The 17,322-nt window shown below is 40.6% G+C and overlaps 1 protein-coding gene across 2 annotated transcripts in view; it reads right to left on the reverse strand.

Moving 5' to 3' along the window:
- The window catches only part of LOC106568967 (lysine-specific demethylase 4A), a 41,038-nt gene extending 23,716 nt beyond the window's left edge, over nt 1-17,322 (reverse strand). For both annotated transcript variants that reach the window (XM_045693910.2, XM_045693909.2), the window contains exons 1-8: nt 16,825-17,322; nt 10,807-10,963; nt 10,526-10,701; nt 10,148-10,262; nt 5,351-5,544; nt 5,096-5,145; nt 4,859-4,962; nt 4,622-4,759 (exon numbers count right to left, since the gene is read on the reverse strand). In XM_045693910.2, coding sequence (XP_045549866.2) covers nt 4,622-4,759; nt 4,859-4,962; nt 5,096-5,145; nt 5,351-5,544; nt 10,148-10,262; nt 10,526-10,701; nt 10,807-10,947 — 918 coding nt within the window. In that variant the 5' untranslated portion in view covers nt 10,948-10,963; nt 16,825-17,322. The remainder of the gene's footprint in view (nt 1-4,621; nt 4,760-4,858; nt 4,963-5,095; nt 5,146-5,350; nt 5,545-10,147; nt 10,263-10,525; nt 10,702-10,806; nt 10,964-16,824) is intronic.

Consider the following 17,322-nt stretch of genomic DNA (forward strand, 5'->3'; position numbering starts at 1 on the left):
TCTTACCGCAGTGTGGTATGGCAGGCCATAGATGTGGTCTTTCTCTCCGAGAAGGCTGTCAAACTGATTCAGGCTTCTGGATCGGATGAAATTAACAGTTTGGATGACCACCTTCATGACGTTATCCATCTTTAATGACTTGCAACACAAAGCCTCCTGGTGCAAAATACAGTGAACAGTCCAAAAATCACATCCTCCATTTGCAGATTGCACTTTCTCTCTGAACTTTGTCACAACGCCTGCTTTTTTTCCCCGATCATTGAGGGCGCACCATCTGTAGCCAGGCTGACAGCGCGGGACAAGTCCACTCCGACCCTGTCCAGCGCGCCGACGAGTGCGGTGAAATCTGTCATCGACACCAACTCCACGAAGTCCTCGGTGACGGTCAATGTGTCATCAACTCCGCGGATGAAAATGGCCAGTTGTGCAACATCTGTAATGTCCGTGCTTTCATCAATTGCAACTGAAAACCCAATAAATGACTTTACTTTTTGCTTCAACTGGCTGTCCAAATCCATTGAAAGATCGGAAATCCTGTCTGCAACTATGTTTGTCAGGCTGATATTTGCGAAAGCCTGGCGCTTTTCAGGGCACACAATCTCCGCTGCCTTCATCATGCATGTTTTTACAAATTCACCCTCACTAAATGGTTTTGAAGCCTCTGCGATTTCATTAGCAATGGGGTAGCTAGCTTTCACTGCAGCGTCACTGATGTCTCGGCTGTGAGTAAACACAGACTGCTGTTTCTTCAGACCCGCCAACAGTTCATTCACCTTCTCTCTTCTCCTCTGTCCTTGAAAGTTGTCATATTTGTCGGCATGAAGACTCACATAGTGGCGACGAAGGTTATACTCTTTCAGCACTGCAACATGCTGTGAACACACCAAACATACAGCTTTCCCATTCAATTCCGTGAATAAATAGGAGGTTGACCATTTTTCTTGGAACACTCTGCGTCCACTTTTCTCTTTTTTGACAGAGACATATTGGGGCAATGAGGGTGCCAAAGCACATAATGTTAAAAGTAGAAGCCGTAATAAATATCGCGGGCAAAACAAAGTAGCTCATCCGGACTGGCTGCACTTGCTTGACCTACTTGCTCTGCTCCGGTATAAACAGTTTGCTTGCTTAACACAATTGCTATTGCGCCATCCATTGGACGCAATTGGAACAGCAGTTTATTTTATTGAAAAATTGCAGCTCATTTTTATACTTTACAAAATCATCTCGCGGGCCGGATTAAAGCCCTTTGCGGGCCGGACGTTTGACACCCCTGTGATAGAGGTTTATCAGACAGTATTGATAATAAAAGGACTGTCTTTTCCCAGTTTTCATCATTTACTAATATATATATATATATATATATATATATTTAAAACAATGTCATCTACTATAGCAGTCCTTGATAATGACATTAATGTAAATGGCTGTTTAAAAGTGCTACATGGAGAATGTCAGAATGGCTCCCCTATGTGGAAGGTAGGGGAATTGCAACAGCACTTGGCTGCATTCAAAACAAATCTCCCCCCTCCCCCGCATCCCATTTCCTCGTAACATGTCGGAGACTCATGCTTAAGCCTTTTACTTTTGGTCCACCAGCATCAAACCCCTGTAAAAACTATACTGAGCCAAAAATATAAAACGCAACATGTAAAGTGTTAGTCACATTTTTCCTGAGCTGAAATAAAAGATCACGGAAATTTTCCATATGCAACAAAAAGCGAATTTCTCTCAAATTTGGTGCATATTTTTTTATTTTACATCCCTGTTGAGGATTTATCCTTCGCCAAGATTATCCATCCCCCTGACAGGTGCGGCATATCAAGAAGAAGCTGGGGGACAATGAAAGACCACTCTAAAATGTGCAGTTTTGTCACGCAACACAACGCCACAGACGTCTCAAATTTTTAGGGAGTGTGCCATTGGCATGCTGACTGCAGAGATGTGCACCAGAACTGTTGCCAGAGAATTTCATGTTAATTTCTCTACCATAAACTACCTCCAACTTCATTTTAGAGAATTTGGCAGTACGTCCAACCACTCACAACCGCAGACCACGTGTAACCACGCCAGCCCAGGACCTCAACATCTGGCTTCTTCACCTGCGGGACCATCTGAGACCAGCCACCTGGACAGCTGATGAAACTCTGGGTTTGCACAACCGAAGAATTTCTGCACAAACTAAGCTACGGACAACGAACACAATTGTATTTTATTGATGGCAATTTGAATGCACAGAGATATCGTGCCGGGATACTGAGGCCCATTGTTGTGCCATTCATCCTCCCCCACCACCTCATGTTTCAGCATGTTAATGCACGGCCCCATGTCGCAAGGACCTGTACACAATTCCTGGAAGCTGAAAATGTCCCAGTTCTTCCACTGCCTGCATACTCACTAGACATGTCACCCATTGAGCATGTTTGGGATTCTCTGGATCGACGTGTATGACAAAGTGTTCCAGTTCCCACCAATATCCAACAACTTCGCACAGCCATTGAAGACGAGTGGGACAACATTCCAGAGGCCACAATCAACAGCCTGATCAACTCTACAAAAATGAGATGTGACTTGCTGCATGAGGCAAATGGGGGTCACACCAGATACTGACTGTTTTTTTTTTTTAAAAGGTATCTGTGACTAACAGATGTATTCCTAGTCACATGAAATTCATAGATTAGGGCCCAATTCATTGATTTCAACTGACTGATTTCCTTGAACTGTGACTTTGAAATTGTTGCATGTGGAGTTTATATTTTTGTTTAGTGTATATTTTTATGTTATTGATAAGATATTTTGAACAATGATTCCCTACAGTATTCAGTGCTTGTTTTCTCACATCAATTGAAATTGAGCGAACAGTGTAGAATTTTAGCAACCAGGAAATGACAGAGGGATTTCTACATTGGCCGCTTGCCCTGGTTCCCACTAGATAACACAACCACCCCATTTTGATAAAATAAGCCAGCCCGGCGGGAGAAATAAATAGGCGAATATCACAGCCAATCACACAATGGCAGGTAAGTAATACGGTGAAACACTATCATTCCAATATTACTGCAGATATAATGAAACATTTCTGAAATGCCCCCAAAAATACAAATCCTATGTATAGCACCTTTAACTTCTCTTGGGTAGGGGGCAGTATTTTCACAGCCGGATGAAAAACGTACCCAAATTAAACTGCCTACTACTCGGGCCCAGAAACTAGAATATGCATATTATTAGTAGATTTGGGTAGAAAACACTCTGACGTTTCTAAAACTTTGAATGATGTCTGTGAGTATAACAGAACTCATATGGCAGGCAAAAACCTGAGAAAAATCCAACCAGGAAATTGAAAATCTGAGGCTGTAGTTGTTTAAAATTAATTCCCTTTCCAAACTACAGTGACTTAGGGGTCATTTTGCACTTCCTAAGGCTTCCACTATATGTCAACAGTCTTTAGAAAGTTGTTTGAGGCTTCTATGGTGAATTTTGAGGGAATAACAGCCGGTTCAAGCAGTGGATTGTCTGAGGTCATGTAGTTACTTCATGCGCATTCATGCATGGCTAACATTTTTTTATTTTTCTTCTGTAATGAATACGCTATTGTCCGGTTGGAATATTATCCATTATTTATGTTAAAAACACCCTAAGGATTGATTGTAAACATCGTTTGACATGTTTCTACAAACGGTAATGGAACTTTTGAGCTTTTCGTCTATTGATTTGCGCTCCCGCATCGTGCCTTTGGAATAGTGTTCTGGACGCGCCAACAGAGGTATTTGGACATAAATGATGGACTTTATCGAACAAATGAACATTTCTAGTGGAAGTGGGAGTCCTGCGAGTGCATTCCGCCGAAGATCAGCAAAGGTAAGGAAAGATTTATAACACTAATTTAGAGTTTTATTGATGCCACGACTTGGCGGGTAGCTGTATAGCTTTATTTGATCGTTGAGCTCTGTACTCAGAATATTGAACAATGTGCTTTCGCCGAAAAGCTATTTTAAAATCTGACACAGCGGTTGCATTAAGGAGTAGTATATCTATAATTCTTTAAATAATTGTTATATATTTTGTCAACGTTTATGATGAGTATTTCTGTAAATTAATGTGCACATTCACCAGAAGTTTTGGGAGGCAAACATTGTCTGAACATCATGTGCCAATGTAAAATGCTGTTTTTGGATATAAATATGAACTTGATCGAACAAAACATACATGTATTGTGTAACATGATGTCCTATGAGTGTCATCTGATGAAGATCGTCAAAGGTTAGTGCTTAATTTTGGCTGTATTTCTAGTTTTTGTGACGCCTCTCCTTGCTAGGAAAATGGCTGTGTGGCTTTTCTTGTTTAGGTGGTGTGCTAACATAATCTAATGTTTTGCTTTCGCTGTAAAGCCTTTTTGAAATCGGACAATGTGGTTGCATTAAGGAGAAGTGTATCTTTAAAATGGTGTAAAATAGTCGTATGTTTGAGAAATTTGAATTATGAGATTTTGGTTGTTTTGAATTTGCCGCCCTGCTATTTCACTGGCTGTTGGGAGTGTGTCCCGCAGGTGGGACGGTCACGTCCCACATAGCCAAGAGAGGTTAAAGGAGGAACACTGAAAGAAAATAAACCTCTTCCTTACCAGTATGGCTTGCTTTCCATACTCAATCCATCTTTCAGTGGCAAAGTTAGTGGACTCTGCACAGTTATAGCCGTGGTTAAAGCCGGCATGGTAGCTATAGGGAAACGTCACCATAAATTCACCTGGCTCCTGAGTGATCTGGAAAACAAACAGGAAATAGCAATGATATACTAGACTCTGTATAAAGCTTTATATATCAGCATAAGAGTTTGACATCACACATTAGGCTAGTATTACCTTCTCAAATGGAATGCCATATTTCCTCAATATGGAGGGAGAGATGAGGGTCATCTTGTGCCTCAGGAAGGCTTCGCAATTTTGGTGGCTTCCAGGGAAAAAACCTGCAGGGGAACAACAGAAAACAGTGTGTTGGATTAAAGCTTGTTAAAAGTCAGTTGTATTCTAATATGAAGGAGAAGAAAAAAGAAGAAAAAAAACCAGCATCACAACGTCACACATTATCATCCCTCTCACCTTGAGCCAAGCGCTCCATTCTTTTCCCATGCTCTGGAGGAACGCAGTACCTGTGAGGGCATCATAATGACAACAAATCAGTTAACAGCTGCCATTTATTTCTACTCGTTGAGTGTTGCTCCGATAACGACAAAGAGTCCCCAAACCACACCTACATGACCATCATCAGTATGTTGATGCTTAATAATGTGGCTCTTACACACACACAAAACTACCAGGTAAATGTATTATGTGAGTAATAGTGTAGTTAGTTACCAGGACTTGGGCGCTCCAAAGTGGAGGTAGTTGATACTGTAGAGATCCATGTCTTCGGTGTGCCAGGCGAAGGTGGTCTTCCACATGCCAAAGTACAGGTAGGGCGTGTTCACCCCCTCGATGGTGATGCCACTCTCGTACTCCACCGTGTCCAGGATGGTGTTCAGTTTGCCGATGTTCCAATCAGTCACATCCTGGAGAGAACGACAGAATAATGTAACTATAGTCGCTGGAGATTCGTCGTCATCGCAGCAGTGAAACAAAACCATTGCAACCTTGTGTATTTGTAGTGAATTCAAATTGCGGGTGCAAAACATGATTCTGAGAGAAACACTTACAAGTAATCTACACAACCACAAAACATCTCACTCTCATCAGCCAACATCCTTATAAACAGGAACGATAACAACATGTTAACTTCTCTAGGGTAGGGGGCAGTATTTTGACGTCCGGATGAAAGGCGTGCCCAAATTAAACTACCTGCTACTCAGGCTCAGAAGGTAGGATATGCATATTATTAGGAGATTTGGATAGAAAACACTCTGAAGGCTCTAAAACTGATGGAATGATGTCTGTGAGTATAACAGAACTCATATGGCAGGCAAAAACCTGAGAAAAATCCAACCAGGAAGTGTGGAAATCTGAGGTTTGTAGTTTTTCAATTGATTCCCTATCCAGTATACAGTGACTTAGGGTTCATTATGCACTTCCTAAGGCTTCCACTAGATGTCAACAGTCTTTAGAACGTTTTATGCTTCTACTGTGAATATGGAGCGAACAAGAGGGCCTGGAAGTAGATGAGTGAGAAAATGACATGAACTCAGAGGCGCGCACTCGCGTGAGAGTTAGCTGTGTTCCTTTTCTTTTCTTAACCTGTTGGGGCTAGGGGGGAGTATTTGCACAGCCGGATAAAAAACGTACCCGATTTAATCTGGTTACTACTCCTGCCCAGTAACTAGAATATGCATATATTTAGTAGATTTGTATAGAAAACACTAAAGTTTCTAAAACTGTTTGAATGGTATCTGTGAGTATAACAGAACTCATATGGCAGGCCAAAACCTGAGAAGATTCCATGCAGGAAGTGGAAATCTGATTTGTGGAATCACATTTGCCTATGAAACACACCGTGAGTTAGGATTCATTTAGCACTTCCTAAGGCTTCCACTAGATGTCAACAGTTTTTACAAAGGGGTTTGAGTCTTCTCCGGTAAAAACTGACCGAACGAGAGGCCTGGAAAGTTGGTCATAGAGGGAGGGCCATTACTACTATGACGTGCGCGCCCGTGGGTACCCTCTCATTCCGAAATGTTTAGTAAGACAATGCAATCGTCCGCCTTGAATATTATTGAAGCTCTGATTGAGAAAGGCCCTAAAGATTTGTTACACAACGTTTGACATGTTTGAACAAACGTAAATATATATTTTTTGCACATTCGTGACGACAAGTCCCGTGCGCCTCGTACATTATGAGTAGCCTTCGGAACGTGCTAACAAGAAGGAGCTATTGGGACATAAATTATTTACTTTTTTGAACAAAACTACATTTGTTGTGGACCTGGGATTCCTGGAAGTGCCTTCTGATGAAGATAATCAAAAAGGTAAGGGAATATTTACAATAGTATATTTGATTTTAGATGGTTCCAAGATGGCGCTAACCTGTATCGCCTAGCCTATTTTTCTGAGCATAGCACCTCGTTTATTGCAAAGTGTGATTTCCCAGTAAAGTTATTTTTAAATCTGGCAATGCGGTTGCATTCACGAGATGTTAATCTATAATTCTTTGAATGACAATATTATATTTTACCAAGGTTTTCGAATAGTAATTTTGTAAATTGTAGCGCTGATTCACCGGAAGCATTTGAGGAAAAATATTTTCCGAACGTCACGCGCCGATGTAAAATGCTGTTTTTATATATAAATATGAACTTTATCGAACAAAAAAATGCATGTATTGTGTAACATGATGTCCTAGGAGTGTCATCTGATGAAGATTGTCAAAGGTTAGTGCTGCATTTAGCTGTGTTTTGGGTATTTGTGATGCATGCTAGTTGCTTTGAAAATGGCAGTGTGATTATTTTTGGCAGGGTACTCTAACATAATCTAATGTTTTGCTTTTGCTGTAAGCCTTTTTGAAATCGGACAACGTGGTTCGATTCAGGAGAGGTGTATCTATAAAATGGTGTAAAATAGTCATATGTTTGAGAAATAGAAGTTATAGCATTTATGAGATATTTGTATTTCGCGCGACGCGACTCCACTGGCTGTTGACTAGGGTGGGACGCAAACGTCCCACGTTGCCCAGACAGGTTAACATTGGAATTGTCCGGTTGGAATATTAATGTTAAAAACGTCCTAAAGATTGATGCTATATATCGTTTGACATATTTCTACAAATGTAAATATAACTTTTTTTAACTTTTCGTCATGACATTTGCACGCACTTCCTGCATTTGGAGTAGTGGACTGAACGCACGAACAAAAGGAGGTATTTGGACATAAACTATGGACTTTATCGAACAAAACAAACATTTATTGTGGACCGGGGATTCCTGGGAGTGCATTCTGATAAAGCTCATCAAAGGTAAGTGAATATTTATAATATTATTTCTGAGTTTTGTTGACTCCACAAAATGGCGGGTTTGGTTTCGTGTCTGAACGCTGTACTCAGATTATTGCAAAATTTGCTTTCGCCATAAAGCTTTTTTGAAATCTGACACAGCGGTTGCATTAACCTGTTTGGGCTAGGGGGCAGTATTGAGAATTTTGGAAAAAATATGTGCCCATTTTTAACTGCCTCCTACACCAACTCAGAAGCTAGAATATGCATATTATTGTTCAGGTTTGGATAGAAAACACCCTAAAGTTTCTAAAACTGTTTGAATGGTGTCTGTGAGTATAACAGAACTCCTATGGCAGGCAAAAACCTGACAAGGTTTCATGCAGGAAGTGGCCTGTCTGACAAGGAGTCGTGCGTCTTGCATCTGTTTATTGAAGAGTAAGGATCTTAGCTGTAACGTGACAATTCCCAGGGCTCCAATAGGCTCTCAGAACCCGGGAAAAACCTGAACGATGACGAGGCAGCCTCTGGCTGAAACAGATTATCGCCTTATCCAAGTGGCCGATCAGAGGACCATTGAATGAGGCGCGTGCACGAATCGCCCCCGTGGAGAAATTTCATTCGGCTGTTTAGCTTATTGCAGATTCCCGGTCGGAATATGATCGCTTTTCTATGAGATAAATGGCATAAAAATTGGTTTTAAACAGCGGTTGACATGCTTCGAAGTACGGTAATGTAATATTTAGACATTTTTTGTCACGCCATGCGCCATGCGCACGACCGTTATTTACCATTCGTATAGTGTCTAGAACGCACGAACAAAACAGAGGATATTTGGATATAACGATGGATTATTTGGGACCAAACCTACATTTGTTATTGAAGTAGAAGTCCTGGGAGTGCATTCTGACGAAGAACAGGAAAGGTAAGAACATTTTTCTTATAGGAAATAGGATTTTGGTGAAGGCTAATCTTGCGGGTGTCTAAATAGCTAGCCGTGATGGCTGGGCTATGTACTTAGAATATTGCAAAATGTGCTTCATCCGAAAAGCTATTTTAAAATCGGACATATCGAGTGCATAGAGGAGTAATGCATCTATAATTCTTAAAATAATTGTTATGCTTTTTGTGAACGTTTATCGTGAGTAATTTAGCAAACTGTTAGTAAATTCCCCGGAAGTTTGCGGGGGGTATGCTTTTTCTGAACGTCACATGCTAATGTAAAAAGCTGTTTTTTGATATAAATATGAACTTGATTGAACAGACATGCATGTATTGTATAACATAATGTCCTAGGTGTGTCATCTGATGAAGATCATAAAAGGTTAGTGCTGCATTTAGCTGTGGTTTGGGTTTTTGTGACATTATATGCTAGCTTGAAAAATGGGTGTCTGATTATTTCTGGCTGGGCACTCTCCTGACATAATCTAATGTTTTGCTTTCGTTGTAAAGCCTTTTTGAAATCGGACAGTGTGGTTAGATTAAGGAGAGTCTTGTCTTTAAATAGCTGTAAAATAGTCATATGTTTGAGAAATTGAAGTAATAGTATTTCAAACGATTCAAAAATCGCGCCACTGAATTCAGGTGGCTGTTACATAGGTGGGACGAATTCGTCCCGCCTTGCCCATAGAGGTTAAGGAGAAGTGTATCTATAATTCTTTAAATACCTGTTGAATATTTTATCAACGTTTATGATGAGTATTTCTGTAAATTGATGTGCTCATTCACCGGAAGTTTTGGGAGGCAAAACATTTCTGAACATTACACGCCAATGTAAAATGGGGTTTTTGGATATAAATATGAACTTTATCGAGCAAAACATACATGTATTGTGTAACATCTGATGAAGATCAAAGGTGAGTCATTAATTTTAGCTGTATTTCTGGTTTTTGTGACGCCTCTCCTTTCTTGGAAAATGGCTGTGTGGTTTTTCTTGTTTAGGTACTGTCTTAACATAATCTAATGTTATGCTTTCGCTGTAAAGCCTTTTTGAAATCGGACAATGTGGTTGGATTAACGAGAAGTGTATCTTTAAAATGGGATATAATAGTTGTATGTTTGAGAAATTTGAATTGTGAGATTTTTGTTGTTTTGAATTTGCCGCCCTGCTATTTCACTGGCTGTTGAATAGTGTGTCCCGCAGGGGGACGCTAGTGTCCCACGTAGCCCTGAGAGGTTAACATTGTAAACACCATAGAACATTAAAAACAACCCAGAGGGGATTCGTTATTACTCACGGGGTCATAGAGCGTTCCGTTTACATCAGCCCCGTAGATGGGCGGGTTAAAGGTTACGTTCTTCCAGTACTTCCTCTCCAGCTCTTCAAAGTCGGTATAGCGAGGACTGCAGAACCTATGTTGGGGAAAAAATAAATAGGGCCAATCGGCACAGCTGAGTAGACATTTTTAAATGAGTGTCTGTAAAGCCACAGCCTGTCATACTTTCAACCATATTAACTTTTGTAGCTGTATCATTTCCAAAATCATATAGCATGTCCACAGAGTGGCTTTCCTAACCACAGACCAAACATACAGTATAGCTTATTCATACACTAGGTTCAGTATGTTATAAAATATATGTTACAGATGTTACAGTGTTGGTACAGTCAGACTCACTTGTCGCTGTTGGCCGTCTTGCGGAACTCTCGGACGGTCATGGGCTTCTTCTGGATGTTGTACTGGGTGAACAGACCTGACTGGCCCGTCACTACCTGCTGGATAGGAGCTGGGATCACCAGGTCATCTATATCGTCATAGGACTTCCTGGGTTTCCAATCCTTCGGTGGCACGATCTGTAAAAACAAGCATTTTGCACCACAAAGTTACAGTTCTGAAAGCAGGTAAAGGTAATGCAAAAAAAATTGTCACAAGGCAGAAGGGGTTGTGTCGTTACTTACTTTAGCCAGCCCGGCTTTGTGTGCTCCCTGGGACTCCATGTAGGCAATGTAGCGGCTGAAGTTCTGGAACTCCTCAGTAGTGGGGTGAAAGGTCATGATCCCTTTGGAGCCGGGAGCCTGAGGCCCCGAATCGGACGCCATCCTAAATAGAATGGCCCTGCAGATCAGAATTAAACAAGTTTCAAGATCACAAGAATAGCGACAGTTTAACAACAGTAGTCCGGGAGCATGCACGTTATTGATAATGCTAAGGATGTCCGTTGGGGAAGAAGAAAAAAAATCTGTGGAGACTGGGTGGCCAGATGGTGGGAAAACATCTGTGTGATGCATAATATGCTGGTTCATGACCAAGTCACAGCCCTTTGTTAGGCTGCTGAGTGTTTACAATGTGTTGGTCAGTTGTAAATAGCTATGTAAAACAACAAGTCAGTCGAAGTTGATTTAGTCCTTTGTCTCATGCATGTACCCATTGAGATCCTATTAAAATAACACGAGGGCTATGTCATAATCCCTCAAAGTCCCAGAATGGGGTCAAAATGGCAGCCATATTGGTCTGGGAGAAATCCAAACCAGTCTAATTGGAAAGAATGGCAGTAGAGGCATAATACTGACTTTACTTACGCAGGAAAATTAAAAGGCATGTGATATCAGAAATGGTGTAATAGAATTGTTGTCAACCTAAAATATTGTAATATAATTATAAATACAGTTTATATGGGTTTTATACCAAGTTTCAGTATAATAACCTCTAAAATATATGTAAACAGACCATTTTTGTTTTCTTGGAAAGCTGTGAGTGCTATTATATGATACAATATCAGTACTTGCTGTCCTAAGTCCTATCATCAACTGATTTCAGCCAGTGTATGGCTGTGGATTGACTGTATTGTTTGAACGGAACGTTGGCATATTGTCAGTTAATTTGAAAAATGTATGGAATCATTCCTGGTAAAACTGGCTGGCAAGCTAGTTAACAAAAATGTTAAAATGAAATCCACTTTCGAGAGGTGAAAGACGACGGCCAGAGCTTACCCACGATGTTGCACAACAATGGAAGTCAATAAGTCATCATTTTAGTCCAAGTATGATATTTTTGGGCTTGAAGTGACAAAACCGAACTGCCCGCTTCGTGCCAATGATGTGAGTTTTCCTAATAAATGAAATAATTTTTAGTCTGTTTCATTTGAAATGGTGCCACCCACCAGCATGGCATTAGAAACACCTGGAAAGATCACAAGTCACGACTGAGCAATATAATAGATCATCTTTGGATAAATGAAAATAGTTCACCAAGGCCTTTTACGATAAAAAAAAAAGGTCAGTTCCAGTCTAATTAACGGGGTGAGTCTCCCATAGACACCAATGCAACGCAGCTGGGTCTGGTCTACTTAACTTGGCTGCCTGAGCCATGGAACAAATTAAAATAGGGGGTGTAAACTTGTGCTTTTGGGCCCCCACTTATTTCCCCCTGCAAATGAACATAATGTCAAGTTACAGTTTATCTGTATAAAAAAATAAAAATAAAAATAAACATACGACCATTTATTTTAAAAATGTTACAACAACGCTCCCCCCAAAGAAATCTTCACCCACACGGGGCACCAGGCCATGCAAAACGAACGTGCCTATTGCATCAATAATTAGGCTATCCATATTACCGGAGCTTATAATATTTATATGGCAGATTCACAACCATAGAATAAAGCATTGATATATATAGTGCCTTTGGAAAGTATTCAGACCCCTTGACTTTTTCCACATTGTTATGTTACAGCCTTATTCTAAATTATATATTTTTCCATCAGCAATCTACACACAATACCCCATAATGACAAAGGGAAAAGAAGTTATACATTTTTTGCAAATGTAGCACACGCTCCAGCAGGTATATCTCACTGGTCACCTCCAAAGCCAATTCCTCCTTTGGTCGCATTTCCTTCCAGCTCTCTGCTGCCAATGACTGCAAAAATCCCTGAAGCTGGAGACTCATATATCCCTCACCAGCTTTAAGCACCAGCTGTCAGAGCAGCTCACAGATCACTGCACCTGTACATAGCCCATCTGTAAACACCCCATCTATCTGCCTCATCACCATACTGTATTTATTTATCTTGCTCCTTTGCACCCCAGTATCTCTACTTGCACATTAATCTTCTGCACATCTACCATTCCAGTGTTTAATTGTTATATTGTAATTACTTCGCCACCATGGCCTACTTATTGCCTTAACTCCCTTATCTTACCTCATTTGCACTCACTGTATATAGACTTTTTGTTTTCTTTTTTTCTACTGTATTATTGACTGTATGTTTTGTTTATTCCATGTGTAACTCTGTGCTGTTGTATGTGTAGAATTGCTATGCTTCATCTTGGCCAGGTCGCAAGTGAGAACTTGTTCTCAACTAGCCTACCTGGTTAAATAAAAGGTGAAATAAAAATAAAAAAATAAAATAAAAAACAGAAATACCTTATCTACATAAATATTCAGCTCAGGAACATCCTATTTCCATTGATCATCCTTAAGATATTTCTACAACTTGATTGGAGTCCACCTGTGGTAAATCCAATTGATTGGACATTATTTGGAAAGGCACACACCTGTCTATATAAGGTCCCACAGTTGACAGTGCATGTCAGAGCAAAAACCAAGCCATGGGGTTGAAAGAATTGTCCATAGAGCTCAGAGAAAGGATTGTGTTGAGGCACAGATCTGGGGAAGGGTACCAAAACATTTCTGCAGCATTGAAGGTCCTCAAGAACACAGTGGCCTCCATCGTTCTTAAATGGAAGAAGTTTGGAACCACCAAGACTCTTCCAAGAGCTGCCCGCCCGACCAAACTGAGCAATCGGGGGAGAAGGGCCTTGGTCAGGGAGGTGACCAAGAACCCGATGGTCACTAACAGAGCTCTAGAGTTCCTCTGTGGAGATGGGATAACCTTCCAGAAGGACAACCATCTCTGCAGCACTCCACCAATCAGGGCTTTATGGTAGAGTGGCCAGACGGAAGCCACTCCTCAGTAAAAGGCACAACAGCCCCCTTGGAGTTTGCCAAAAGGCACCTAAAGACTCTCAGACCATGCGAAACAAGATTCTCTGGTCTGATGAAACCAAGATTGAACTCTTTGGCCTGAATGCCAAGCGTCACGTCTGGAGGAAACCTGGCACCATCACTACGGTGAAGCATGGCGGTGGCAGCATCATGCGGTGGGGATGTTATTCAGCGGAAGGGACTGGGAGACTAGTCAGAATCAAGGCAAAGATGAACGGAGCAAGGTACAGAGGGATCCTTGATTAAAACCTGCTCCAGAGTGCTCAGGACCTCAGACTGGGGCGAGGGTTTACCTTCCAACAGGACAACGACCCTAAGCACACAGCCAAGACAACGCAGGAGTGGCTTCGGGACAACTCTCTGAATGTCCTTGAGTGGCCCAGCCAGAGCCCGGACTTGAATCCGATTGAACATCTCTGGAGAGACCTGAAAATAGCTGTGCCGCAACACTCCCCATCTAACCTGAAGAGCTTGAGAGGATCTGCAGAGAGGAATGGGAGAAACTCCCCATATACAGGTGTGCCAAGCTTGTAGCGTCATACCCGAGAAGGCTCAAGGCTGTAATCGCTGCCAAAGGTGCTTCAACAAAGTACTGAGTAAAGGGTCTGAATACTTATGTAAAATGTGATATCAGTTTATAAATTTGCTAACAATTTCTAAAAACATGTTTTTGCTGTGTCATTATGGGGTATTGTGTGTAGATTGATGAGGGGGAAAAAACGATGTAATCAATTTTAGAATAAGGCTGTAACGTAACAAAATATCAAAAAGGTTAAGGGGTCTGAATACTTTCTGAATGCACTGTAGCTAGCTCGCTGAAATTATGAGAACGAAGAACATAGCTATTTGATAATGTCCGTGTGCATGTCCAAATATTCATGACGTGTGGAATCCGACACAGCTTCACTAGAATTATCAAAAGGGCAGGAGTCAGACAGATCAAATCTTAACATGTATAAAACTCATATAGGCATGGTTTAGCAGAAACTTATCTTTTGACACATAGACTGGTTTTCTGAAATTATTATTTTTACTTGACTTAAGGTGTCAGCATGCTTCAGTACGGCTGGCGCCTAGCTCGGCTTGGCAAACCGAACGAGTGTTCTCGCATACTGCCTTAAAAGACATTTACTTGAAAAACTAGAAAAAAAGCATCAATTTTACAGTTTGTCCATTTTGAGACACAGTAGACACTTACTCAAAATAATCCGAATGAATCTAAGATCATTCAAGAAATCTGTCATAAATTTTGCAGTTTTTGCCAAGGAGCGTTTGATGTTTTCGCTTAGTCGCGCGATTTTACATCTAACTAAGATGTTTGGTGCAGCATTTCTCAATGAAAAAAATGTGCATGGAAACGAGTCGACTCTCAATGAATGACAACAAAGACTTTATTGAATAATCCCTACTGTTGACCAATCACTGACAAAGGGGCGTAGACTTCAGCTTGCCTCAAGGGAAACAAAATGTGCCCGAAAAGCTGAAATAACCTTTACAGAAGTCCAAAATTAACAAAAACATCATAATATATGCTCCAACTCTTCTGAACTGTTTCGGCTGAGAAACATGCGGACGCCTTAACAGTATGCCTGTCTTAACTGAAATGGTGCTCACTTAACTTTTGGGGCGGCAGGTAGCCTAGTGGTTAGAGTGTTGGGCCAGTAACCGAAAGGTTTCTGGATCAAATCCCTGAGCTGACAAGGTAAAAATCTGTCGTTCTGCTCCTGAACATGGCCACTGTCCCCCGGTGGGCTGTCATTGTAAATAAGAATTTGTTCTTAATTAACTGACTTGCCTAGTTAAATTGTTAAAAAAAATTAAAATAGCTGGCTATGGTTAGCTTAGCATGCTAGCTAGTTACATTGACAGCTGACATTCAGTGCCCTATGTGTTGACATGTCTCTGCTACAAGTGAAAAGCACCACAACATTCCCACCCAAAATTCCTGAATATGTATTGTGTCAGTGTTAGTCTTCCAGGTGGAACCAATTATTTATATAAGCTAGATGACTGACAGGGGGCGTTGTTTTGAAGCCACCGTGCCTCCCTCTTGGGACTCCCCCACCGTTGTAAAAAACACTTTGGAAGCTATTAAAATATATTTATAAATCTATACATTTATTTTTGCCATATTTATTCTATTACAGAGCTAAACATGAAAATAAAAATATATAAAAACATTTCTTAAAGTATACTTTTTTAGATAGTAACAATTGTACTGTCTCCACCACAACAAAAATACATGTAATGTTATCCAAGAAGCATTTAAATAAAATACTGTAGAATTCTATTTATTCCTATGGAGGACTACTTTTCTGAAGACTGCCAATATGGCCGACCAGTGGCTTCAAAGCCTCTCATTAGCCAATACATAGCATCAGCAATATATTAATCCTAAACAAGAATTCACGGTCTAGGACTGAAATTACTCAAAATATATGTGGCAACTTCCTCTGAGGTGGGCCTTTAAAAATCATTATTATACACAATACACAGCACTGGCCAACCATAGTTGACCAACTCCCTGACCAAAATGGCTGACATTTATCCTATCATAGGAAGGTTCATTACCATTCTAGTATTATAATTCTATATACCAAACAGACCAAAAGAAAAACAGCAACCTGATTGGTCGAGAGCAGTGTCTCTTAAAGTCAAGTTCGGCCTACCCTGAAGTGCATCTAGTTAACAGTTCTAGTTAACGGCTAACAGCTTATAGCAAATGTTCTAGCCTAATGTTATGCGTGTCATAAACAATATAAATAATAACACGTCAATAAGAAATCATGTTTTATACTAACTAAATATCTTGCTTATAATACATAGAAAATAGCTAAGTTAGCTAACTAGCAAGCCATCTTATTGCTAACGTCTGCTAGCTAGCTAGCCATTGCAATTTCAACGACGTGTTCATGATGAACAAATCCACATATGGCGTTAAGTTACAACTTTAAAATAATATAACTTACCAACAATGTTAAATAGCTTCAACCGATAATTATTGGGCAGTTGTTGTCTTGATATCAATAGTAATTCCGATTTTACCCCGAAGAGAAGGACCTGTCCTCCATTACTACCAGTACGCAAGCGCACGCTCAGATGTTTACCATCATACGCATAAATTCAGACGTAGCTAGCGAGCCAATCACTGAACGATTTTGTCGACGTGCAATATCAGCCAACATCTTTTTCCAAATAAATTAGATTATACTAAACAAATATAGATTGAGACTGGGTTAAAAGAAAACGACATTATCGTTGGTTGATGCATGGTGGCATTTGATGTGAAAAGGCTCGTCTCTTGATGAAGGAACACTAACCGTATTCTAAAACGGTATGATAAGAATACAGTAAGTAATCTAACGTAGCCGAAGAAAACGAAACACCTGAAACAGGATTGGCCACATATTGTGGTGCGTTCAGTTCGCTTAAATGTTTGCTACGTTGCCGAACCACAGTTCTTGAAC

The sequence above is a fragment of the Salmo salar genome, chromosome 14 (genome assembly GCF_965601325.2).
Source record: "Salmo salar chromosome 14, fSalSal1, whole genome shotgun sequence".
NCBI lineage: Eukaryota > Metazoa > Chordata > Actinopteri > Salmoniformes > Salmonidae > Salmo > Salmo salar.